The sequence below is a fragment of the Pholcus phalangioides genome, unplaced genomic scaffold, assembly GCF_987345545.1.
Source record: "Pholcus phalangioides strain wild (caught in Gottingen) unplaced genomic scaffold, Ppha-v1.0 ptg000042l_1, whole genome shotgun sequence".
Taxonomy (NCBI): Eukaryota; Metazoa; Arthropoda; class Arachnida; order Araneae; family Pholcidae; genus Pholcus; species Pholcus phalangioides.
This window is the reverse complement of record NW_028301628.1, coordinates 31825987-31852224: the sequence shown is the minus strand read 5'-3', so window position 1 is coordinate 31852224 and position 26238 is coordinate 31825987. Positions and strand designations below refer to the sequence as shown.

The 26238-nt window shown below is 32.3% G+C and overlaps 1 protein-coding gene across 1 annotated transcript in view; it reads right to left on the bottom strand.

The window, feature by feature from the left end:
• Positions 1-2487: 2487 nt before the first annotated feature.
• Polr3A (RNA polymerase III subunit A) overlaps positions 2488-26238 on the bottom strand; it is a 42675-nt gene continuing 18924 nt past the window's right edge. Inside the window, exons 18-39 of the mRNA XM_089254833.1 lie at positions 25733-25868; positions 25251-25415; positions 23038-23122; positions 21145-21232; positions 20487-20598; positions 19725-19838; positions 19487-19582; positions 16940-17001; positions 15314-15469; positions 15006-15127; positions 14192-14274; positions 12252-12344; positions 11677-11772; positions 9786-9937; positions 9587-9673; positions 8851-9045; positions 6935-7046; positions 5813-5885; positions 5164-5263; positions 3433-3501; positions 3140-3273; positions 2488-2747 (exon numbers count right to left, since the gene is read on the bottom strand). Coding sequence (XP_089110959.1) covers positions 2666-2747; positions 3140-3273; positions 3433-3501; positions 5164-5263; positions 5813-5885; positions 6935-7046; positions 8851-9045; positions 9587-9673; positions 9786-9937; positions 11677-11772; positions 12252-12344; positions 14192-14274; positions 15006-15127; positions 15314-15469; positions 16940-17001; positions 19487-19582; positions 19725-19838; positions 20487-20598; positions 21145-21232; positions 23038-23122; positions 25251-25415; positions 25733-25868 — 2412 coding nt within the window. The 3' untranslated portion in view covers positions 2488-2665. The remainder of the gene's footprint in view (positions 2748-3139; positions 3274-3432; positions 3502-5163; positions 5264-5812; positions 5886-6934; positions 7047-8850; positions 9046-9586; positions 9674-9785; positions 9938-11676; positions 11773-12251; positions 12345-14191; positions 14275-15005; positions 15128-15313; positions 15470-16939; positions 17002-19486; positions 19583-19724; positions 19839-20486; positions 20599-21144; positions 21233-23037; positions 23123-25250; positions 25416-25732; positions 25869-26238) is intronic.

Sequence of the window (26238 nt, the reverse complement as noted above, 5' to 3'; positions counted from 1 at the left end):
TCCTGAGAACCCATGATGTTGAGACGCCCTCCCCGCAAGAGGGAAGTTCATTGATTTCTAGCCCAGGATAGGCGCGGGCCAAGGTCAATATCTCTGAAAATTCATTGGCTCGTCCAACATATGGATTTTACTGTATTACATATATATTAATATTATTGCATTGTATTACTGATTAAATGTCATTCTTATTAGTCTTTTTTATGCGAATGAATAATTATGGAACAAATTAGCTGAGTTTCCATTATTTCCTACGGGGGAGTTTGATTCGTATAACGAGCACGTTCGCGGAACGAATTAAGCTCGTTTTAACCGAAGTTCCACTGTATTTTTATATATATATATATATATATATATATAAACCTCTTTTTCAAACTTTAGCTAAGGACAAAAAGACATTTTAAGCGCTTCAGAAAACAATCCTAACTTCAAGCCAAGTGTTCTTTATGAAGAACTGGAGTTGATACATTCCAAGAGATATTATCTAATGTAGAAGTTCAGGTGCAATTGATTATTAATTTTACAATATCGAGAACATAAAAGAGAGAGAGGAAAAATCAGGGAATCATATGGGTTTCTCTATAACAGTGGTTCTTAACCGGTGCCCTTTTGGCTCTGCTTGCACTTCCCAGGGCTCTGTGGCCGCTGGAGGAAAATAAAATAAATCGGTAAGTTTGATTTAAAAAAAAGGCATACAGGGTTCTGCCACAGAAATTATACGCTAAAAAGGGATCCATGAGTCAATAAATGCTAAGAACTGCTTTTGCTTTCGTTACTTACATGCTTGAACAGTTTCTTGGTCACTCCTTTGGCCAATGACATGTTGAAGGTGAAGAATATACTCCAATGAAATCAAATACATACAAACAAAAATTAAGTTACTTCACTTTGATTAGAGTGGCCATATTTTATAGAGAAAAATATGAGATATTAGGGTCACATAAAAACAGAGAAATCACTCTTTCTTGCCAAAATTGTTGCCAATTGTCACCAGACTTGCCTATAAATAACATATAGCTCTTTGCTGGAAATAAACGGCAGCAACAAGTCTGCAAATAATCAAAAAGATTTTACATAGGAAAAAATTATTTATGCACATTATCTTCACATTACTGATTTCGGTATTTGAATCAAAGCGAGCTTTGTTGAAAAATGGGACATTTTTATAGGAATTTCTTGGGAAGCAGAGACAAAGTGACGAAAAATGTGTTGTTGTAACTACTGTGTTATTAGTAATATTAGACTTGGGGAAATAGACTTGAAGGTCTGAGGGTTCGTATGTTAAATCGAAGATAGAAAGAATTTTGTCCGTAATGCTTTATACAAATCGTTTTTGGGAAACGCAACCAGTCTCAAGCATTCAAGCTGCATAGCAGATTCAAGAACTACATTCAGAAATTTCTATAACTTGGATTTTAAATATCTCAAAAGTACCATATGAACTTGTGCATAACCCAGCTCTCTACTAGGAACATCATAATCATAACCCAGAGAGAGATCAAGGTTTTTCTTCCAAAAAAATCTGGCCCGTATATAAATTTACCACTTTTCCAGTTTTAGAACAAATTTTTCATCAAAAAAAAAAAAAATTGATTTATACATAGCTTTCAGAATTAGACCACACTAGAATTAAATGCTTTCGTCGGTTCCTAGCCTTTGCAGGCTGTCTTCCGACCTACAAATTGCCTGGGATTGGCATAAAAGGAAAAGACAAGTTTTAGCTTGCGCATCAGTAGTGTAGTGAGTGTATGTTTAGAGAAATAAATGTTAATGTCAATCCAAGTGGGCAATTTACAGATCTTTGAATTCAGAGCACTCATCACAAGAAATATATACTATATTCTGAAGGAACATTTGTCATTGGGGGGGGGGGGGGGGGAGGAAGTCAATATTATATTGAGTTATATTAAATTTGAATTTATAGAACTTCAATTTATAGAAAATATACAGGGTTTGCACAAATGAATGACGATTTTAAACATCCATATTTTCAAGACTTACATATAATATAATCTGTGGTACATTAGAAATAAAAGTATTCAACATTTTTTTCCCAACATTGCTCAGTAGGTGGCAGTACTTCCAATGGCTGACATTAAAAAAAAGGTGATAATGAGAGAAAAAGTTTTTGCGTACTACCATATGCAATTGGCTTGCTTCTGCTACTTCTGTGCAGCGTGCATTTAGAAATTTGTAACTGGAAAAGAAAGGTTCAGTTCAAAGCTGCTTGACTCTTAATGCAGCTTTGGTTCAGTTAGCTTCAGTCATTCTATAGAAGTGCTGCCACCTATTGAGCGATGTTGAAAAAACTTTGAATACTTTATTTTATGTATCACATTATATTATGCGTAATAGTTCTGAAAACATAAATTTTTAAAATTATGTCATTCATTTGTGCAAACCCTGTAAACATGACAGGTTAAAGTACCCTTGTGTATGTACAAAATTAAAATAAGAATTCACTAAAATTATTATATAAATACATTTATTCAATACTTGATATAAATAATTTAATTTACACATTTTTTTCCTTTTGAAAACATGCACAATTTTTTCTATACAAAACGATATCTGGCTTATATAAAGAACAATTTCATTCATTTTGCAATATTTCCCATCAAGTTCTTTTTTTTCAACAAGTTGACAAAATAAATTTGACAATTTTCTTTCACTTCCTTCTGACTGGAATATGAAATTCGGGGACATCAAAAATCAGTGGTATTTGAGACAAGGACTTGTCTCTAGGAGCTGTACACTAAAAATTAAGGCAAACATATGAATATTCTGAAATGATTCAAATCAAGCAGATATATCATCCCCCCCCCCCTCCTGCCACTACATTTGTATTATTCTGCATTATATTGATGATTCCCCCCTTAATTAAAATGAATCATAGGAATTTTGTTGATAGGATTTGGTAGGAAAATTAGGACAAAAACTAGAAAGTAGAACAAAAGCAGGACATTTTACCAAAAATTAAGAAAAGTAGGACGACTGGGAGCCCTGTATATACTGATATAGGATACTTGTTTTAGATATTGAACATGCATATCAATACTTTTTCACACTGAATTCAATAAGAAATCATTTGACAATATAAAAACGAAATTATAAACACAAAAATGATAAAACAAAAGGATATTTTTGAAGTAATTTGAAGAATCCAGTTCCAAGACTCATTGGAATGCCGAGGATGATGCTCTCACTGACACCAGCAATAGCATCTTCTTGACCATAGTATGCAGCATCAAAGAGATGATCCGCTGTTTTTTCAAACTGTTCACATGAAAAACAAAACATTTTTGAAAAATTAAGAATAAATCACAAAATAAATTTACATTCGTTCTGTAAATTAGCAACAATCTGGAAAACGATTCTTATAGTGACAAAATATTGACAAATAGTGTAAAATAATTGATGCTAAAATATACATACGGACGCAAGCATAAGAGCGCTTTCCTTCATTTTGGCGAGGCCGAATCTTGTAATGCCATGCACTTCTCCCTAAACCAGTAGAAAAGAATAACACATTATAACTAAATAAAATTTGTAGGGGCACAGAAAAAAAAGCACTGTTTATTTTCTGTAAGCATACACAATTTGATTCTTTGATGTGTTATTTCATATCAGAATGTTTGAAAAGCAATAAAATATCACATAAATAAATTAATCGAACAGAACTAAATCATGTAAAATGTTTATTTTTAAACAAGTTATATGAGTTACATAATCTACACACATTTTCAATAATAATACTAATAAAACATACAATACATACTTGTATATATAAGCCAAGTTTTCTTGATTAAAACTTTTTACCAAAATTGGGGGTGTCTGAAAAGTCATATATATATATATATATATATATATATATATATATATATATATATATATATATATATATATATATATATATATATATATATATATATATATAATGCAACTTTTATCTCATCAACCATTCATTGTAGATGTATGGTTCCAATTAAAACAATGCTGAAAATATGTTCATAAATCATCCTGTACCAGTTTTGAGAGTGAAAATACACTGTCACAAAATAAAAAAATCTAATTTCCTATATCGCCTTCCTGTCCTCTAATACAAATACAAGGCCACAACAGGCAGAATGACCAATGAGGTGGCTGAGGAAAAAGATGCTCATAACAATTATAGATGCCATTTATTTCAAAATGCAGCAACCTAATTAAAAATGCATAAATATAAAAACTTTCATTAAATCTAACTTTCAATTAGAAAGTTATTGCCCTGTCTCCTCAGCCCAACAACAACACAAATTCCATGTTTCTAAGCACAATATTCGCCGAGATATTTGAATTCAAAAATTAGAGATGAGTTGAGAAAGAACTGCATAAATAGGGGAAAGGAATGTTCGTCGTCAGTTTATCCTGTTCTTTCTCAACATTTACCTGGCTTTTTAATTCAAATATCTCAGTAAATATTGCACATAGAAACATGGGATTTCTTTTTTTGGTTGGCCTCAGGCAAGACAGGGTAACAACTTCCTAATTCAAAGATAGAGGACAAGGAGGACCGTTTAAAAATTAAATTTTTTTTATTTTGTGGTACACTGTATTTTAACACTCAAAACTGGCATAGAGTAATTTTTGAAAGCCTTTTGAGCATTTTTTGATATTGAAACCATGCCTTTAGGGGCCATTCAAGTATTACGTGTGCAGATTTTCAGCCATTTTTGACCCCCCCCCCCCCTTGTCAGCAAAAGAAGTCAGCAAAACACTGACACCCCGCCAGCAGCTTAGAATATTTAATATCTTCAAAAAGGGTGTGGTTGATGACGTAAACAACCTTCAAACCCTCCTCCCCCTCTTGTCATCCAAAAGTCAGCAAATCCAAAATCCCCTCCCCCCCCCCTTGATGCTGACGTAATACTAGAATGACCCCTTATGACAAACGGTTGATGAGGTAAAGGACGGATTATAGGACTTACAGGACACCTTGAATACTGGTCAGATTTATGGAGAACAAACTTGACCCACATTGTGGTTTTGGTGGCCTTCAAGTAAGGGAGACAGGCAGCTTTTATGCATGAGTATTTTCAGTATTTTTTTTTATTTGTTATTTTTACTATATAATCAACCCCTTGCACATATAGATCTTGATCACAGGCGATAACAAAATTATTATACTTTGAATGTCATAAGATCTGCAAGGAGCATGAGATGCCTTTGGTCAACACTGATTCCATGACTTTCCATAGTTATCTGGGTCTCTTTGATAATAACCGATCTGGAATTAAAAGGAAAAAATTAATTTAAATTGCATATCATACCATGATTTGCACATTTTTTGAATTGCAAAATTTCAGTTCTGATTCAGTTCAGAAATTTGGTTCTGATATAAATGAAACCCTCTATGCACGTTCAGGTTTTCCTGCACAGGTAAACCTGAACTGTTTGGTGTATCCACACCGTCCAGGTTTTAATGTATAGATATGTTGAATAAAGAAACCAATCCATTCAGGCAAAAAAAAAAAAACAAAAAAAAAACACAACTGTGATTTGCAGCATTGTAACATGTATAAAGAACCCGATTTTTTGTGGGCTTAGAATTTGGAAAAAAAATAATATAAGGAATCTCTCAAATTTTTGGCAAAAAGGGGTTTCTTATACACGTTATAATACAGTACATAATCTGAATGTGTGTGTACTGGTTACAAAAAGAAAGTGACCATGTGGATTATCTGTGAAGATTTAAAAACATTAAATTCAGTTGAGGTTTGACTAATAAAATTATCAAACTTCATCATAAATGTTTATGAATAAAGGTATTTTGTACCTAGCAGCTTCGATACCAAGATATTTTTCAACTTCTATGGTATTGTTTGAACAAGTGGCAGATCCTTTTACTCCTGAAAAAAATATACATCAATATGATAAATACTTTCAATTATTAACAATATCTAAAGATTATTTAGGATTCTGTTTGGATCGAAATCATCATAAAATTCTTTAAAAACTGTGTTGTATCAGTGATGCGATGGATGGAACTAAAGATGACATCGTCTTTGAAAAAGTGACCATGATAATGACAGTAAAGGTGAAGATGAAAACGAAGATGCCATACCATATGATGACTTGGCTTTCGATGTAGAGCTTGGAGAATCAGAAGAAATGGATTAGAGAGTTTTGGTGTGTGTATAATGATTTTTCTTTGTAACTTCCATTGCATGATATAGAAATTTTTCCCCCTCTAAAATGCATTGATTTTTGGGGGTCAGCTTATATGTGAGTATACACAGTACACAAGTTCTGGTGACCACCAAAATAATTTCATACAAATCAACAGTTTAAAATTTTCTATAAATTAATTATTTACATTATTTACTAATGATACAGTAAAATAAATTATGAGCCTACTATTTTGTATGAGTCAGTACTGAATTTGATATAACCTTCTTCTAGTAAATGACATACATCTAAGCTCATCAAAAAATTTGATATTAGTGAGTAAGCATGAGCCTATACATATATTAAAATTTTATACGCACTGAATAGAAAACCAATAAGTACAGTCGACGCTCGATATAACAACCCCCTTTGTTCCGTCGAAAATGGATGTTATACTGGGAGGGTGGTTATAACGAAAGTAAAACATATATGATAGTTGTTCTATGAAAACATTTTGAACTTATCCTACTAGTCGTTGTGATGGAATGGTCGCAGTAACATGGGGTCATTATAATGAGTATCGGCTGTAGTATATTTGAGATTCCACAATGTTTGATCTCTGCTCACTTTGTCAGCTTCCATATTGGCACACAAGAAATTTTTAATGGTGTAGTATGCTTTACACAACTACTTCCATGGCTATAACAGATATATATATCTCATAATTCTTAAGTTTCATATAGATAGTTTCTGCTGAGAGATGCACACACTCATCTATAATAATTCATACCTTGAGTGGCCATAACTTCTCCCAATCCACTTCCTTCAACAAGGAGCTTATGCCTTGAAACTTCATTCTTCTCTTCAGTGTGAACAACAACTCTTGATACGGTGGGTATACCCTAAGATAAAAATACATTTATGTATTCGCCTCTTACTTTGGAATGATAGTATTTATGAACATTGAATTAAACAAAACTAACACATTCTGGGCAGTATGCTGCAAAATGAATCAGTTCTGGCACATTTTTGTTATACAGTAAGTAGTACCTTGATATACATGAAGATTCAGAGAACTGATGGGCAAAAGTTAAAAGAGTCATAGAACACATCCAAACAAGCAAGACATTATCATCAAAAGTGTTAAAAAAGGACCACAATAAAACTGCCAAGAATGAAATGTCTCCATGGCGCCTAACAGGGCGATATGAAATGTGCTTGTCATGTTTCTATGTGGTTTGTTTTGTTCTGTATACAAATAAGTGTATATTTTTGTGTTTGTTTCTGCAAATTAACAAAAAAATTAAGTCAGTTTAATAACAACACAAAATCAACCTCACAATTTGATCACAGATGCAATAATTGTTTTATAATCATAAAACATCGAAATATTTGTAAACCAAATGCTAATGAACCATCTTTTGGTATGTTAAAAATTGTGTGAGTCTATATACAGACGAACTTGGTTAATTTGAATATTTATATATACATTTATATATATATATTTTTTTAATCTATATATATTCATACATTGAATTTTATTTCTCTATACATGTTTATTTGATTGTTTGTTACGTGGTCGTTGATTTTTTTAAAACCTATTTATTAATGTCCCCTTTTATGCATTTTTCCCTTTGCATATGTTCACATGTGTGAAAATTTTACTGCTTTTTACTGCTATTTCCGACTGTTTCCTTCCAATTTTATTGATTGCTTTAACTGTGCACCTGTGAAGTTAGAGCCTACTGGCCTTGCACAGGCTTGTTTATATTACATAAATTCATATAAGAATATTGATGAATATGATGTGGATATTGATCTTAGCTGCAACATTATTTCAGCTGTTAATGATATCATCAGTTACAAAACTGTTTCCCAAATTTTACCAATCATCTGTATGGTATTAGAGAAATTCATTTTCATTAGAATTTGTTAGAAGAAACTGTTCTGGGAAGATATGTGTTCGGAGAAGTTGAACAACACAATTCATATCAAGTGATACACAATTTCGATGCATTCCAGCTGAACAATGACATTAAATTGAGAGAAAAAAAAATAAAAAATTACAAATTAGCATTTTGAATTTTTTCTATACAGATGGTTGTTTGTGAAATTGCTCACTAGTCACCCAAACAATTTTGATGGATTAATTCAGTCTGGATAATGTTTTTATGAATTTTAATCATGTGATTTTGGCAGTTTCTAAAAAGAAGCCTTTTTTTCCCAAACTGAGTTGCTAATTAATAAATCCAATGCTAAAAGCAAATTAAATTCTGACATACACAGGGTGCCATTTTCAAAGTAAGAAGTGCTTGTTTTTTTATTACAAATTGTCATAACACCTAGGGTTATCTTCAGGATTGGGCCAACAATTTCTTACACGCTACTCAGCAGTCAGAATGTTAGATGGCTGTTCGATGTTCGAGATAGAAGTTAAGGTCAATGAAGCAGCATCCATTGTAGGTCTACATTCAGAAACATCTTTTTTTACTTAATTTAATTTTTAAGTAACCACAATTAAACAAATTGGTCAGCAGCCAATAGCTCTAGATAATGAAAATAGAACAAATTAGTCAAGAGAAGCAGCATCTTAAACAAGAAATTTAAGAAACCTCCAGAGGAGTTTATGAAAGTTCGAATCATCTAAAATTCAAAGTAACCAAGTTCTACTGTATATATACATACATAGAAAAACAAGACATTTACCTTAACCACCACACCTGGAAGTTTCTCTTTTAAAGACTGCATTACATAATACAAAGAACTGCGAGCGGTTTCATAAGGCTCGACATCAATAACTGATTCACTTCGAATATACACGTTCTGGGGCTTCAGACCTCTGATTTCAGGTATAGTTGAAGTATAAATTGAGTAAGCAATACTTTCTGCATTTATTTCCATCTAAAAAAAATATATATATATTTGTGAGAAAAAAGTTCTACATAAAGTTAAGAACTGCAATACTAAAATTTATTTCTATAAACAATGTTCACAATAACTTATGAAAAATACAGCTTTTGCATAAAATGAAACTAAGAAAAGAATTATTTTCATACAAATCATGAATAAAAAAAATTTGCTCAATTTACATATACATGAAATTGATTTTCTGTGTGTGTGTATGTTCTCTATACAAGTCTACAATTTTAGACTTATCATTGCCAAATTTTGCATATATACCAAATGGGGCCCCAACTTGAATGACAGGCTATTTTAAAAGTTTGACAGAGCTGGGACAGAGCTGGTCTGGTCTGACAGTATTATGTATGATAGTTTATGCCTTTATGATAGTTTGTAACTTTTTCAATCCTCCCAGTAATTGAAGAAAACCTGGGCACCACCACAGGTAGTATAGCTAGTAATCATATAAAAACATTGAAATAAGTACAAATGTCAACAGCAAAAAAAATGGCGAAAAATAGCATTTTAATGAATAACATACTTTTAGTAGATTAATGCGTTTCAGCTCCAATTTGATACGAATATAACAACCACGAGGCTTGTATACCTCTTCCAAATATTCAGATATCTATAAATCAGAAGTAGTTAAAAACATGTATGTCAGCTTGACCATTTCACATGAAATATGCTAATAACAAAAGTCCCTGGTGTAATTACAATGATTAAATTTCAATACTTACTTCTCCTAGAAGAGTCTTTTCTAGCCTACCCTTTACAGTACGAGCAGCACTGGCATCATCATCAGTTTCAAGAGCAGCTGTTATAACAGGTGTGCTAATAACTTTGCTGGCATTTATTATTTCTTTGATACGTGGTACACCCTGAGTAATGTCTGTCAATAACGGTTAAGGAATACAAAAATACAAGTGATTGAAGTTTGCCACAATAAAAACAAACTCAAATTTCAAACTTCAATTAAATCGTCAGTTTTAAGAAGGGAATAAAGACCAAAAATAATAAATTTACTTTTTGTAACCTAACGCATCTGTAATTTTTGCTCTACACATGAGTGGTAGGAAAAAAACAAGAACCAGTCCTTAGAAGCAGATATAGGACATTGTAAAAGCATACGGTTTAAGAAGTTGATGTACCGCTCGTACAATTTTTTTGCAATTTCTCAAAAACTCAATTTTTGGACTTATTCCCATCTTAAAGCCAATGATTCAATTATATACAAGGTGTCCAGTCCCTTGGTATATATTTTAATCAATACTTAAAGTTTGAATTAACCGATTTCATTCAAGTCTGATTAAATGGTTTTAAAATGTTGACATAAAATATAAAAATAGTTACAAAAAACAGTCCCTATTTTGAACAAAATGTACTGAGTGAATTAAATCACTCCACATATTTTGTATAAATTTATTTGGTCTGTTTTGTGGAATTCAATGTTTCACAATTTTTTTTTTCAATTTCTCAATAAATATTAATTTCTTTTAATTCAAGACAACATTAATTCTTGCTAGCCTAGACTTGAATAACTTGTATTTTTGCTGGCAATTATAAATATTCATTATAGAATATAATGAACTTCTCACATTTTACATCAGGGGGCTGAAAGTGCCCAAATATGAAGGGTTATAATGAGAAAATCACATATGATTAAAATTACAATATTACAATACATTTAGGTATCCTACTAACATGTATCCTAAAACAAAGGAGGGAGGCATATTATATTTACATAGATACCCTCAAACAAATTGTATCATGACACCAAAAACGGCAATGATGGACAAGGCATCACTTTATTCACAAACACAACATATAATAACAGCAACACAACGTTAAACATAACATTCACATTCACATTAATTAAATAACAGACAAAACACAACCATAACACACACACACTAAACTAGCATGACAAAAAGGTGCTGTAGCCCAGGTCGATAAGATGCTCGCCCAAAGTACCAAAGGACGTTTAGAGGCGTTGCAAGTTCAATACCCAGTTCGTCTTTGTGAGAAAAATTTCCTGAAAGGGGGGGTGGTGTCCAACCCCTCGATAAGTATAAAAACAAGCCTGCCGTTCGGGATCGGCAATAAATTGCGGGTCCCAGTTTAATTAGCCCTTGTGTACAGAAAATGACCGTGGTGCAACAAAAATGATCAAACATGACAAAAAACATGATTTACCATCTCTCAGTTAAAACATTACAAAATCTAAAAGAAATGGGTTTCCCTGTCAAGAATCTCACTGTGTGCACTGAAAACATCCAAGTCTAAGCATCCATATTATTAAATGTATTTGCTATTACGAAGCAGACATAAATTAATGGGGCTTAAGTGTCAGTAATTCTGATGATAATTGTGCAGAATTTTAAAAGCAGCTGTGTTGATTAGCATGTATATCCATATCAACAAAAATGTTTGTAAGCTGAATCAAAATATCTCGAAAAAAAAATTTGTTAGCCAAATAATTCATAAACCAAGGTGTCACAGTACATTAACTGAGCATTCATATTACACAGAGACAATTTATAGTCAATCATGTGCAATAAAAGCATGATAAAACTGATTGAGCATCAAACAATTTAGTGAGATGACTGAATAAAATTATTCAAAGGATACTCATGGAAGCAACACCAGCAAAGTGAAAAGTCTTCAGAGTCATTTGGGTAGCTGGTTCACCTATGCTTTGGGCACATATTGCTCCTACTGCAGTGCCTAAAAGTATAATTCAAAATGCAGTTTGACATTAAAAACAATAATGTTAAAAATACATAAACATATAATTTCTTATAAATAAATTTATTTCACACTGGTGGTAAAAAAAACTAGCACATAGATACTCTGTACAATACAACTTTGAAAAACAAAATGTGATCTTAAATTCTTGGTACAAACATTAAGTGTGGGGGGATGATTAAATACACATTTACAAAAACTTTTTGTCATAAAGTGCTGTTGAATCACAATTGAAAAGACAAAATAGAGGGTTTTATTCACAAGAGACAAAAACAAGTACTACATTTTTTCTAGATGGATTTGCTGCAATATGTGTCATCAATTGTCAGAGAGAGAGAGAGCAATAAAGGGGCATCTTTCCAGCCTTATGGAACAGTTTTCACTGTGGAGTGCTAATCAACAATTTACTTATACTAAATGTGGTTAAAAAAACGAAAGGACTAAAAGGTTATGCTTACCTGGTTCAATCATCGCTCGCAGATACTTTTCAATGCAAAAGTCAAAAAATGCATTCAGTTGCGTCTTGGTAAGTCTTTCGATGTGTTGCAAAGCTGGAAAAAGTTGTGATTTATTCTACTGAAATCACGATAATTTCATTAAATGCGAAATCTCAATCTCAAATGCATTACATGAATAAATATTTCACATGAATATTATCATCACATATTTTACATGAACAAATATAAATCAAAATAATTTTGATTTCAACCTCACAACATGCATCTCTGTATGATTTAACTGACATACTTGTACCTTTTCTTCTTCTAATTTATGTATTATCATTACATGTAACAAAAAAAAGAAAAGATTTTTCCAACCTGCTCTCACATTTATAAATATGTATTTTCTTCCCTGCCCTTTATTATGTCTGAATTGTTTAACATACCAGACACCCTCTCTCCTCCACAGCTACAATGTAACCTCTTTTTCTAAATATTTTTTATTTTCTGTTTTATTCATTTTTTGTCTTGCCACAGAGAACAGGCCTTCAAACATTACAAATATTCAATCATTACACTACACTTCTGAAATATAGATGGCAGCACTGAAAAATTAGACAACACTAGATATGCACTCAAGCTGTTAGATACACACACTTATATTTCTGGCACAACTCACTAGATAGTAAATTGCCCGTGGCAATAGACCTGAGTTGTGCTCGGTATGAAAGTCAATGTTGTGAAACAGAAACCTTAAGCTGACTGACATTTCCTCCCATTTGGCTATAAGCTATTTGTGTTTCATCGGATAAGTTGCTAGAATTTACAGCCAAAGGGGAGGGGATACCTGGTAATAAATAACTATGTAAAAAAATCTCATACTGTGATTTAAATGAAGCAAATGATTTTCCAACATGTTTCTTTGTTTCAATCATACAAAATGAAGGGAACCAAGATTTGTTTTATAAGACAGGGATGTGACAAAAATAAGAAAAGAGAAAGATTAAGAAAACTAATGTACTGAACTGCATGAGATATTTTACTTAATGGAACTAGCTGTAAATGACTACAGATTACAAAAGAGGTTTGAATACAGTTCAACTTGGTTAATTTAAAACTCAAGGGGACAGAAAAAATTGTTTGTATTATTAGAAGTTAAAATTATGCAATTCATTGATGTACAATAAATATTTTTCACTAGAAAAATCAAAAGCACTTAATAACTATAAAAATGTATTGAATGAAAATTGAAATAGACTGAATGCTGTTTTGCCATTGCTACAACTAATGTTTGTATAAAACGTAAATGATCGGGAAAACTATTCCATTTTTAAATTTGTAATTTTCATTACAGTGTTTTGTTTTGGATGCTCTTAAACATTGAACAAAATCTCCAAATTGATTTGGACAATGAAGGAAGCAAATGAAGTCCATTAAAAGTCCAGCTGTGAGTGAAAACCAGGTTTTGCAGGGCTGATAACAAAAGCATTGCTTCTCACACAAAAAAGTTTAGATTTTGACGATGTATTATTATTATTTATTTTTGCCTTCATGCTATATTTTAGAAAATCTTTCATACTGATAATCAATAAAAAAAAAGCAAACACTGGCCAGGAATTAAACCAAAAGAAACATTTTTCTGGTGATGTATCTGAATCAACTTTTGATCAGATACAATCAAGTTAATTCAGATACATCATCAGAAAAATGTTTCTTTTGGTTGAATTCTTAAAGTGAGAGAATTTGAATTACACAAAAAAGAGAGAGTAATTTCAACATTAAATTGAATAAGAAACAAAATATATCATTTTAGGAAATTCCCAAAATTTGAATTAATCAAGTTCAATTTAGCCAAGTTCACCTGTATATTTTAGAAAACCCATGGCTTGTAAATCAGTTTAAAAATTGCAATAATAATATAAAACTTGGATAAAAAAAATAAGGAATGTTGAAATCACCTGGTGGAATAAATGCCATAAAATTCAGTCCATAACTTGTCCATATTTTTTCCACCTTCTCACTGAACTCATTTAGAAAATTCCTATAGGATGAAAAAGTACCAGATAGACTTAGTAGAGAAACTAAAAACTTAATTGCGAATTAGTGATCATAATAGTTATACATCTTGCTATAAATATTATAAAAGCTATTGTGTGTGTATATCACGGGTGCAGAACTTTTTCTGAAGGCTATCAAACCAAAGGATAAACCAGGCCACATCACCATATAAGAATATTGGTCCGAGTCCATGGGGCAGATATGTGGTATTTCTGCTGTTCGCAGGTCAAAAACTGGCATGTATGGGGTGAAAATACGACACATATATTTTACATAAAAAATGTCTCCCTCTTTTTCCTCCATGTTTTCAATATTAAATTTTTACTCATCAGTGAAAACAAGGATTGAGATTATTTTCACAAGTTTTAAATACTGTGATAATTATCATAATTAATTACAGCCATATAAATATATTCATCTCACGTATTTGTTACACATATCTCTTTTTCAGTGAATAATATTTCAATCCATCGCAACCTGCAGCAGACCTCCATTTCCTGCCATTGATGATTTTTCCAGGAAATTTTAATGATAGTTGGCAACGTTACTTACCTAAGAAAAATTTTATGTCTATAATTGGCGGTCTTGTATGGATGAGGATTTCCCGTATCTTATAAAGCATAAATGGTCAGCCTATGTACATGGTCATTTAAATTGCATTATTTTTATGCTTATTTTATTCTTCAATAAACAATAGGGTAGTGAAAATATTACTTGAGTTCTTCTCTAAAGACTTCTCCTCCAGGTTTGATGTCAGCTTCTTCAAGTAATTTAGCTGAAAGAGTTCTGATATTTGGTCCACTAAGAGCACTTTCATCTTTGCAAGGATTGATTGACTGGAAATTAGAGCAGTCATAGTCAAAACCGGAAAATTTAGCAGTTATTCCTTTTTATTAAAAGAATTGGATTCGACCAACAACAAAAGTAGAGTCTATATGAATAGTATTTTTTTTTAATTTTCCAAAAGAAAATAGAAAAAAAAATCTAAAAAAAAAAAACTAACAATGGGTTTAGTATATTACCCGCACATGATCCAGCACACGTTTAAAATCAATCGGCTTATCTTTAGCTTCCATTGCAGCAGGATCTAGTCCATCAGTTCCATATATGAACTGTACCACTTCTCCCACTGAATTGCGTACAGTCATATCATAATGGATGCACAAATCCTCTAATGACTAGAAATTAGAAAATACATTTGAAAAAGTGTTTTACATAGTAAGGCTGTCTTAAGGGCATCATGGGCCCTAGGCTAAGTGATTCTCCTGAGGCCCTACCTGGAAAATTCTCAAAAAATTCAACTACTTCTTGTTTTTCTGAGGCCCCTCTTCTCTTGAGGTGCTCGGGAGGGTGGGTCCATGCATCAAGACAGCATTGTTACATAGTCAATCCAAAAAACATTTTTGAAGACAAAAGATGGGGGAGGAGGGGGTGCATTCTTAATCTGATAGGGATTTGTGAAGAAAAACTTTTGAGAAAAAAAAATTTTTAATTCTAGATAGTTTTTACATGTACACATTTTTTTTAATCTCTGTCTATTAAATGATATTATTGAAGGTAGACTAAAATATATTTTTGAAACAAAGAATAACTGTATCAATGAAGGATAACTGCATAGATACACAACTATAGTGTTAATACGATTGAATAATCGACGTTTGGATGTACCCAAAATTCCAAAACGAACACGGCTATACGGGTTTCGGAACTATGTTAAGTTCCTTCATCAGTAGCAGAAACAAAGAAGAAAGAAAAATATTGAAAAACTCCTTATAGCCGTAGTTACTCCTGCTATAAGGAGGTCTGCATAAGTTACTCCCGCTATAAGGAGTTTTTTCAATATTTTTCTTTCTTCTTTGTTTCTGCTACTGATGAAGGAACTTCATATAGTTCTGAAACGCATATAGCTGTGTTCGTTATGGAATTTTGGGTATACCCAAACGTCGATTATTCAATCGTATTATCAAACCCAAAAGGTTAGCTTACAGGAAAAGCCACGGCTCCAAGCAATGTCTTTCATGGATTTTTACAATAAGAAAACAAACTTTATTTCAATGTAATACATTCAATCTCAATTCATACTACTTTCCTACTCAATTCCTATATCAATACTGCCCCTCTGTTACTGTTCAAATTAGCATTCTTGAAACAGTCACTCGTTACTCAAGCAAAATGTCACAATTTAACACTTCCTTTTCAGCAGCTGCTCAATAGCTTCCTACAATAGCTCCAATATAACTTCGTGGGATAATTACATATAAATCTTTAGAAACAGAATTTTACAGCACAGAACCTTTTACAGTTACACAATGATGTCTTTATAACTTTATAGAACCTTATAATGTACATATAAAACCAGAGATTGGTGTGCTTCTGATAATGAAAAAAAGACATGTGCAAACCGCAATAGAACTATGTTAGGACAACCCATGAAAATGTGAAATTATATTATAAACTGAATAGGTGCCCTTTTTTGGTCTATATATTGTGAGATACAATGATATTCCTATATAATGATACTCAAAGGACAAAAGAAACTCATCTTTATGAAGGATTTATCATTATAGATGGAATATATTATGAAAAATGTAGAAAGGGTGTATCATAATTTTGGACAATTAATATTTATTTAGAACTTGAATACACACCTTTATCAATCTTCTCTGCATGTAACCAGTTTCTGCTGTTTTCACAGCAGTATCAACCAAACCTGAACGAAAACACAAAATAAATCCATAAATTTGATTGAAAATAGTAAAAATAAGTGATCTACTCAACCATGAATGAATGAGCGGCAGAACTTTGCCGCTAGACTTATCCCGTTGGCGAGATCTCTTCCAGCCCAGCTTCGTGGCAGAGTCTGGAACACTTTATTTTGTGTAAAAAGAAAACAAAAAACATACAAAATTTTTACAACATATTTTCCCCGGACAATGGGGTACTGTCGCCATTAACAAATTTTGTGGTGATTACAGACGAGATGGGATTGGGAGTTGGAGAAGTTTCGGGGTTTAGTTAAGATGAATGTACACATATTGGGATTGAGGTATGTTTTAAAAGCAATTGAGCCCCCCCCCCCCATCTCATGTTATCTTACACTTGCCATATTATATACAGAGGATAAAAAAAGAAAAAGAAATGAGAATCTTATTGTGAAATATATACAGGGTGATTATAAAAAAACTATCCCGACATATGGGCCCCCTAACTATCATACCATTCACAGAAACTGAATGAAATTTTGGCATAAGGTATTTTGATGTATGCGCTCAAGAATGATATGGAAAACAACAGTGTCACTCTAACAGTTACGGTTACAGTGAGAAAATTTCGAAAATATCAAATGGCAACACCAAGTTTTTTGTATTGGAATGTGATCTCCATTGTGAAAAACCCTAAATAGCGTTCGAACGGCAACTGTAGCATGAAAATCAGCGGCGGTAGATAGGCTAAAAGTGAGGACAACCAATAAGGACAGCGAAGCAGCATAAAATAAAGCATTTTATTGTGTTTCACAAATTTTCCACATGACCTTGTGGAGGACTAATCAGGCTGGGATCTCAGCTGAAGAAACGGTGTGACGAATGAAACAAACATTAATGCTCTGGTGCACGGCAAAGTCCTTTTTCCTTGCCTAGCTCCGGGGATTTTCGTGCTACAGGTGCCATTCCAATGCTATTTAGTGTTTTTCAGTATGGAGATCACATTCCAATGCAAAACTGTTAGAGTGACACTGTTGTTTTCCATATCATTCTTGAGCACATACCTCAAAATACCTTATGCCAAACTTTCATTCAGTTTCTGTGAATGGTATGATAGTTAGGGGCCCATATGTCGGGATAGTTTTGTTATAATCACCCCATATATATATATATATATGTCCATCGGAGCGAGTCATCTCGCTTAACACCTTATTGGTGAGCAGATGGGTTTGATAACTTGTGGACTAGAAGCCAGCATCAGTTTTATTGGGTTGAGTTCACTCACTCTGGGGGATTTAATGAAAATATACAAAATAAAAGTATTGTGTGGGGGAATATATATAATTAGGGATCACCCGTGCAATGTCGCTTAGCACCTTATTCAGTGAGCAACATGAATACGACAATATGAGTACGCACGTGTGTTGTGGACATGAAATGCATGAACAACTTGAATAGAGGAAAAAGAAATATGCATATATATAACTGCCAGGTCGAGTTGTCTCGCCCTAAGCCTATTTTGGTGAGCAATGTGGGCTTGGTTTAAATGGGGGATTGTCTGGAGAGAGCCTTAGCTAAGGATCAGCTTTGGTCTTGGTGTTTTGGTTGACTTGCTCTGGCTGGTTATATTTATATTTAAAAAAAAAAAAAGAATATATATAAAATATAAACTGCATGTGGTTATTATGAAACCATTCGTGTCGTCCCACCTAGCACCCTAGCTAGAATAGCGGCATAAAGGACACTTGTGAGTATCACATTTACATCATTGTAACGGGAATGTCATATAAATTCTTGTTTGGGTCCCGTTAGTACATGCTATATCTTGTACATGTAATGGTTATGTATTAGTAGTGGCAGTCATGTGGATATGATTTTTGTTGTTGTTTTTATCCATTTCTGTTTTTTTTCTCCCACTTATTTTTGTAATATTTAAAACATTATTTTATAAATCTGGTGGACAGATTTCTTGTTTTTCATTGGCGTGTATATATCTGACAAGGCTTGTAATCCTTGCTGCTATGTTTTTGTATTTGATTATTTGAGTGAACCATAGTTTTCTATTGTTTTCAGAATATTTGTACATGTGTAGATGTTTTGTAATAACAGTCAAGGTGCACTCTGTTGCTTAGTGAACAGGAGTACCCAAAATACTGCAGGCACATTTGTCTGTTCGGTGCCGTTTCCTTTCATGTAGATATATAGGAAATGGGCCGTGTCCTGTTATGAAGATAGTCTCACCTCCCTATTCAGTTTAGTGTGTTGTATGTGACTCGAGGGAGATCTACTGAACCAGAGATTAAGCAGTTCCTCAAATCTGGAAAAGTGGTACTGTCACGGCTCCAATTATGAATAACTTGGCAAATTAAAAAAAAAAAAAATAGGAAAAAGAATAAACTGATCATTTAGACAGAACATTTAATTAATTAATTTAATTTGATTGAAAATAAAAAAAAAGAGAAATGAGTGATTTGTTGCAATCAAAATTTTTACCTTCTCTACCACCCATGGTATGAAAGATGAATTCAGTAGGTGTCAATCCAGAATAAAAGCTGTTTTCAACAAATCCTTTCGCATCTGGTGCTTTACCTGAAAAATATTTTCATTTGATTATATGTATAAAACTCAAAAAAAATTCTAAAGAAATTTAGCACCATGATTTATTAAATAATCTTATATTTCTTAAAAAGAGTAAAAACAAGGAGGTATAGCATAAGTAAAAACTACTTACAATTCTTTGGGAAGTGAGGAAGCGAGCGCTGCTCAAATCCATCAGGCACTCGATGCCCACTAAGAGCTTGCTGTCCAACACAGGCTATCATTTGACTGATGTTTATAAATGAACCTATAATAGTAGATGGATATGAAGCAGAAGAAATAAGGCAGGTTGATGCACAGAATACAAAAATAGAATATAATGATAGAATTATATACTAATAGAATTGCGGTTCCAGATCAGGGTTTCACAGAATTTTGAAGCACCACAGAAGTGCTTCGAGACCCTGCACAGCTGCTACCATATATTTCATATCCTAACTTAATGTTTTAATTCCATCCCCAAGGGTGCTGCAAACTTAAAATTTTGGGAATCCCTGTCATAGCATATTAACTTTTTCATTGATGTCACTTTTTCATCAGAAACATCACAACAAATTTTAAAATATCGAAATTGAATAACATATGTAATTTGTTTGGAAGACGGAAAAATAGGGTTAATACCTTCAAAAGAAGATAAAAATTATCACTTGAAAAAATTTTCACATGTGTAGAAGTTAAAAAAAGCTCCAAGAAGAGGCATGAAGTGCATTAAGGTGATTAAAAAGTGAATTTTTCAGCTGTTAGGTCCCAAAATTTCATCATTCATCTGACGATGGCCACAGAAACCTAATGAGTTGAATTATGATTATTTTGTAAACAGATATGCATGAAAAATACTCTGAAAATTTAAAGAAACTTTTATTTATTTCCAATGCAAACCTTGCAAATTACTCACCTTTGGATCCACATAAAGCCATAATAAGAGGGCTGTTGCTTTTGGGCAGTTCTTGCAAGCAGGCTTTACCAGCATGATCTCTTATTACAGATAGCTCTTTTAAACTCACTGCCTGAAACAATAAAGGTTGAATATTCAAAATTTCATAAAACACCAGTCTACCAATTGATCTTTTCGTATAAGTAGTTGAAACTTTAGTCAATTTTCCATCATTATTCCTATTCATCTTATTAAAATTATCACTTAAAAAAAACAGTAAAATATACATGTAATTTATACTGATTTATGGTTAATAGTGATTATAAGTAGTTGCAACCCAAGTTTCAAACTAAAAATTCATTCTTTGCAAAATTTACTCTTTTGACATTACACACTTTAGTAAATGTTTTTATTTATTTTATACTGATAAGGGCATACGTAGCTAAAGTTTCAAAATTTATGCAGAAAAGACTACAGTTTTTGTGACTAACTGTTTTTGAATGAAATAATTACATTTTATTTTTTAATCACCTTATTGAATATTTTACTGGCATATTCGTATTTCTTAGGCAGAAATAAACTTTTTAATACTTTATAGTTGAATTTATACTTGAATTCCTGATTCAATTCAAAATTGGATTTATAGAAGATAAGATAAAATGATAAAACTGTTGAATACCTCTAGCGTTTCTTCCTCTGTACAACCCGGCTGGACTTTGAGGAGACCTTCTTTCATTTGCTTGATGTATTCCTCGCATTTTCCATACCTTTGAAAACAGTTAATTTTCAATTAGATTTTGAACATTCAGTTCTAAAAATGATGTATCACACACGCAGTACAAATACTGGTTTACAACATAATTACATGACTATAACAACTATCATTTTATAACAGCTCTATTTCTCTGAAGATTGATATTCAATGTAAAGTTTTGAAAAAACAAATTTTCAACTTGCATCTTCATTCATCAATAGGATTGCAAAAAAATTAAAAAAATATATATCTAAATCTTTCACAGGGGTCTTTTCCAGACTATTTTTATAGGGTCCTGTTTTTGTGAAAATGGTTTGTAATTTCGTAAAAAGTAACTTTTCGGGGAGCAAAACAAGCTAGTTAGAAATTAAAATGTTTAAATTAATAGTTTTGTTAATTTTTATTTTGTGAAGGGGTCAACTTTTCAGATTTAGAGTTTTGTGAAGAGTCCAGAAAATAATCAGAATTTTGGCTGGACAGACCCTGCTTTTTTTATTTTAGTCATTTAATAATACAGTAAAACGTGTCTTCAACCGAATTGCAAGGGACCAATTTTTTTTTCTGTTGAACACAAGTTTCCACTCAATAAAGGTTTACAGACATAATGTGTAAAATTATATATATGCATCAATATTGTATGTCGTTGAAATAAAATAAAAATAAATTAATTGAAAATAAAGTAAATGATTCAAATATTGAATACAGTAAAGGGACATGTATACATTAGCATGCAGATCATGAAATGAAAGCATTTGCAATTGGTTGTTCAGTAATTTGTATGGTGTTGTGAATGATTCTTCAGCTGTTTTAACTGGACCCACCTGAAATTCATTTTTTCAATGAGCACAAAGGAAGTTTGTGAACTGACGAGCAGATTAGAACTGCTGCAGGGGGTTGTAGGCTACAAGATTGGTGCGCTAATATATACATGCCTTAATGTACATTATTTACTCAATAATTGCTAAATAGGCCTATTTCAATTTTCACAGCATCTCTGTATAAAAAACTTCACCCCCGCACTATTCATTTTAATTGACATTTATGTTTATTTGACTTTCTCTAAAATTTTCAATGAGTGCGTTAATATCTGTCATGTCAGGTTCAGTTTGTACTGTCGTCTATGCTTATGCGATCTTGAGCACTGATATAGGATTTTTATCGGGAAGGGGGAGAGGCAACATGATTCTACTGCCCCTGACCACTGTAAATATTTCTATATTTACACCACCATATACAAACCAGGAGGAGAGCATAACTATCATGTGTTTCTAGCTTTCTCTATACATTCTCTCTCTCTCTCTGCCAGTCCGCTCTTAGCGACCCTTGTGTTATTGGCGACCGCCATAGACAGGTTTCATTTAATCCACGTGTTTTACGAGTATTTTGGCATTGAAATCGCAGGACCAAGATTTTTTCCATTGAAGACAGGTTTCTGCTTAATACAGGTTTTACTATACTACTACTACTTACATGTGCATGCGCCTCATAAAGATTCTTTTGAGATATTCCTAACAAATTGATACATGCAAGAACCCGAAAAATAAGATTTAATACTGCTAAAAAAAGAGTGATAAAACTCTTCTCTCACAGACCTGCGCACATGAAACATTTTTTAAACTAATTTATGTATGAAGTGTATTAGCAAAAAAAAAAAAAGAAACCTCATTAGTATTAACGAAACAAATATTTCCCTGATCGGGACAAATAAAAAGACTTCTATAAAATGAATTTCAAGGATACAATAAAATAGAGAACTACAGAAAGGAAAAGAATTAAATGGAAAATTAAGAATAACCAAAAAATGTAGCTTATATTCACCCAGTATTCAATAATTTTTTCTTTGCTTTTAGCAGCCCTGCACCAGGTGTTACATCCATCACGCCAATGGAAAAGCCTCTGTTTGCTGGAATATTTGTAAAATTTAAAACTAATACAGTATTCTCTCAATACATGGCACCACATTTTAACTCATTGTAATTATATATATACTATTTTTGTTATTTTCAATCATGTCACGAGTTGATCCTACTGTTCAGACTCCCATGATATATATGACGTCTTCTATATTTTGTTTGAATGTAGATTCTTCGCTGAGCAAAAAAATGAATTTCCAAAACACTTTGTGGAGCAGACAGACATTGGCGCACCCAAAGGTGGGAAGATTATAGTGTTATTTTGCAGGAAAAAACATAAAACCCCCCCTCTCAGAAGGGGAAAATATCTGAAACCCTCCCCCCCTCGAGAAAATTCTGAAAACGCTTATGCAGACAGAGATAGCTTGTTTCTCATTCTCAACTGCCCCATGTCTACAGTCTGTAATAATCTTTCCAAATATATAAATCCCATAGCAAAAATTATACATTTTATTGACCTAATCGACTGAATAGGCTGTTGGTCTGTACTGTGGCAGAGAAAACCATTGCATTGATAAGAAACACCAAACTAACATATTTACAGTTCATGTTTTCTCACACACAACACACACATATTTTTAGAGCCCATTCATATGCTGTACGTGTTTTCTATCTCATTTATTACTGTACATGTATTATATTCCACTTATATATTTTGTACATATTTTATTCATTCATATAGTGTACTTTAATTTTTTTTCTCATCAAATTAATTTCCCAAGTATAATTATTTTTTCCCAAAAATATTTTACACCACTGTTATATCAGTCTGTGTTTTACATGTGCAATGATATATTGAATATAAACAATGAGAGGTTGAAATATCCATACATGTATTATTTGGTAAATTTTTATTGTTCATCACTTGCTTTAGCAGGTTTTCAGCTGCTGCATACACGAACAGCAGATTTCAGAATATTTTACATTATATCAAAAAATTCATATTGGTGGATAAATTTCGCAGTGTAGAAAGCCTTTGATAACAGTTATCTTGCCAAACAAATAGGATAGGCCTATACTTTTAAAAAATTGAACATTAAATAGTAATCCATACGAAATTAATTTTATAAACACTGATAAACGAAATTTTCACAGAAACTTTTAGGCGCAATAACACTGGTTCAATGTCTGAACCTTCAATAAAACTCGCTGGTTTTTAAAAAAAGCTACATTTGAAAACTGAGTTTTTTTGCTAAACCTTTATGATCAATCATTAACCATGATTTTCATATTTCCAGACCTGCCAATCTTGAGAAGGTAAAAAGCTTGTAACTTCCAATCCTGCATTTACTTAAAAATGTGGCAAACATACTTTTGCATATCAATTTTTTATGGCCTTAATAGAAACAGATGAAAGAAGTGATACATAAGGTGACCATATCACTCATATTTTGCAAGACATTCCTATATTTTTTGTCATGTGCTGTCCTACTATCCTAAAGGAATGCCCATTTTTTTCAACAATGCTTCCTTTTTTTTTTTGTGAAATCATTCCAATAACAGATTTATGGAATCCTTCAAGTTCCTTAATCAACAATAAAGAAGTTTCCCCACAACTAGCGATTTCAGTATTTTCTGGTGCATATATACTGATTTTTCATAATTTTTACAATGAAATATGGCCAGCATAGTAGTACCTATTGAATTATGTACCAGCTGTCTATGATCAAACACACATTGAAAAAACACTTTCAATGTGAATGGGCCTCCATGTTTGTTTACGTTCATAGATTTGACCACCATTCATATAGTATCAATTCAAGTGATGCGATGTCACAAGAACATTTTCATGCAAATGGGGATGGGGGTTGCTATCTAGAGAAGAAGAAAAAAACAGTGGCAGCGGGAAAACAGCAAACTCGATGTTTCTTTTTTCCCCCAGTACTTATTTTTTTACATGTTAATGACAATAACTGAAACCCAACAATATGATTTCATAATCTGGAAGCCCATAAATGTCACAAAATCACACAATCCCATGCTCAATACAGAAAGTTGGCAAGTCTGTATTTCCAAACCAAATGTGGTCATATATTCTATGTTCTCGCCAAATACTACCATATAGTATATAACAATTCTTCTAAACAATAGAGACATAGGAAAAAATTGATATTCTACCAAGATAATATGAAGCCAAACGGCCAAGTCTCCACATAGCTTCAGCAGCATGATCCTTTCCATAATCCCTGTATAGTATGTAGAATATATTAGTTTTTGATCCAGAACCAAGGGTTGATTTGTCCATGGAACCAGCTAACAATTCACTATTTCTTATCAATACAACTGTAAAATAAAAGGGGGAAAAATAACATGAAAGAAAATTTTAGTGAATAAAAATTCAAAAAGAAAACTTTTATCATAATCAGAAATTTAAAAGTTTTTAAGAGAAAAAAAATTAATCATATGAATTTTCTTTTCATTCTAACTGGAGAAGCAATTCAATAAAATTTAGGATATTTGAAGAAAAAAAGACGTACATTATGATTTGAATTACTTTTTTAAACAGGAAAATGTGTAAAAATCGGTGAGAATATTAGAGAATATTATAATCATTGAATTATAAAACTAAAAGTATTTGGAGAAAATAGTCATATGCTCACAGGAGTCATTCACGCAAAGCTCCTCTTCTTTGGTATAGGCTTTGCCCTTGGTACGTAAATTTGCCAAAGTTTTAGAGTTCTTGTTGGGCTTCAGGATCAAACTGAAAATCTGTTTACCAGTCCAAAGAACATTGGGCTGCTCAAAGAAAAATAAATAAATTGAAAAATCTGCTTATGTTATAATGAAGTTGAAGAAAGCTGCAAATGTATTCATTACATTTAAATATGATCATATCAATACTCTGGGATGCAGTTAGATAAAATTAAATACATTTTGCATCCATGATAACTAATTTTTATTCATGTTAATTTTCCTTACAAATATAAACTGAAACAGAATACTATAAAAAATAAAGTAATGAAAATTTTATTTGAAGCCTTACATAATTAATAATTCAAGATTCCTCAAAAGACTGATTATATTATACCGAAAGAAATATGAGATAAAATGTTAAATCATTGCCCAGAGTAACAATTTGTGAAATATTTTCAAAACATTGAAGGTA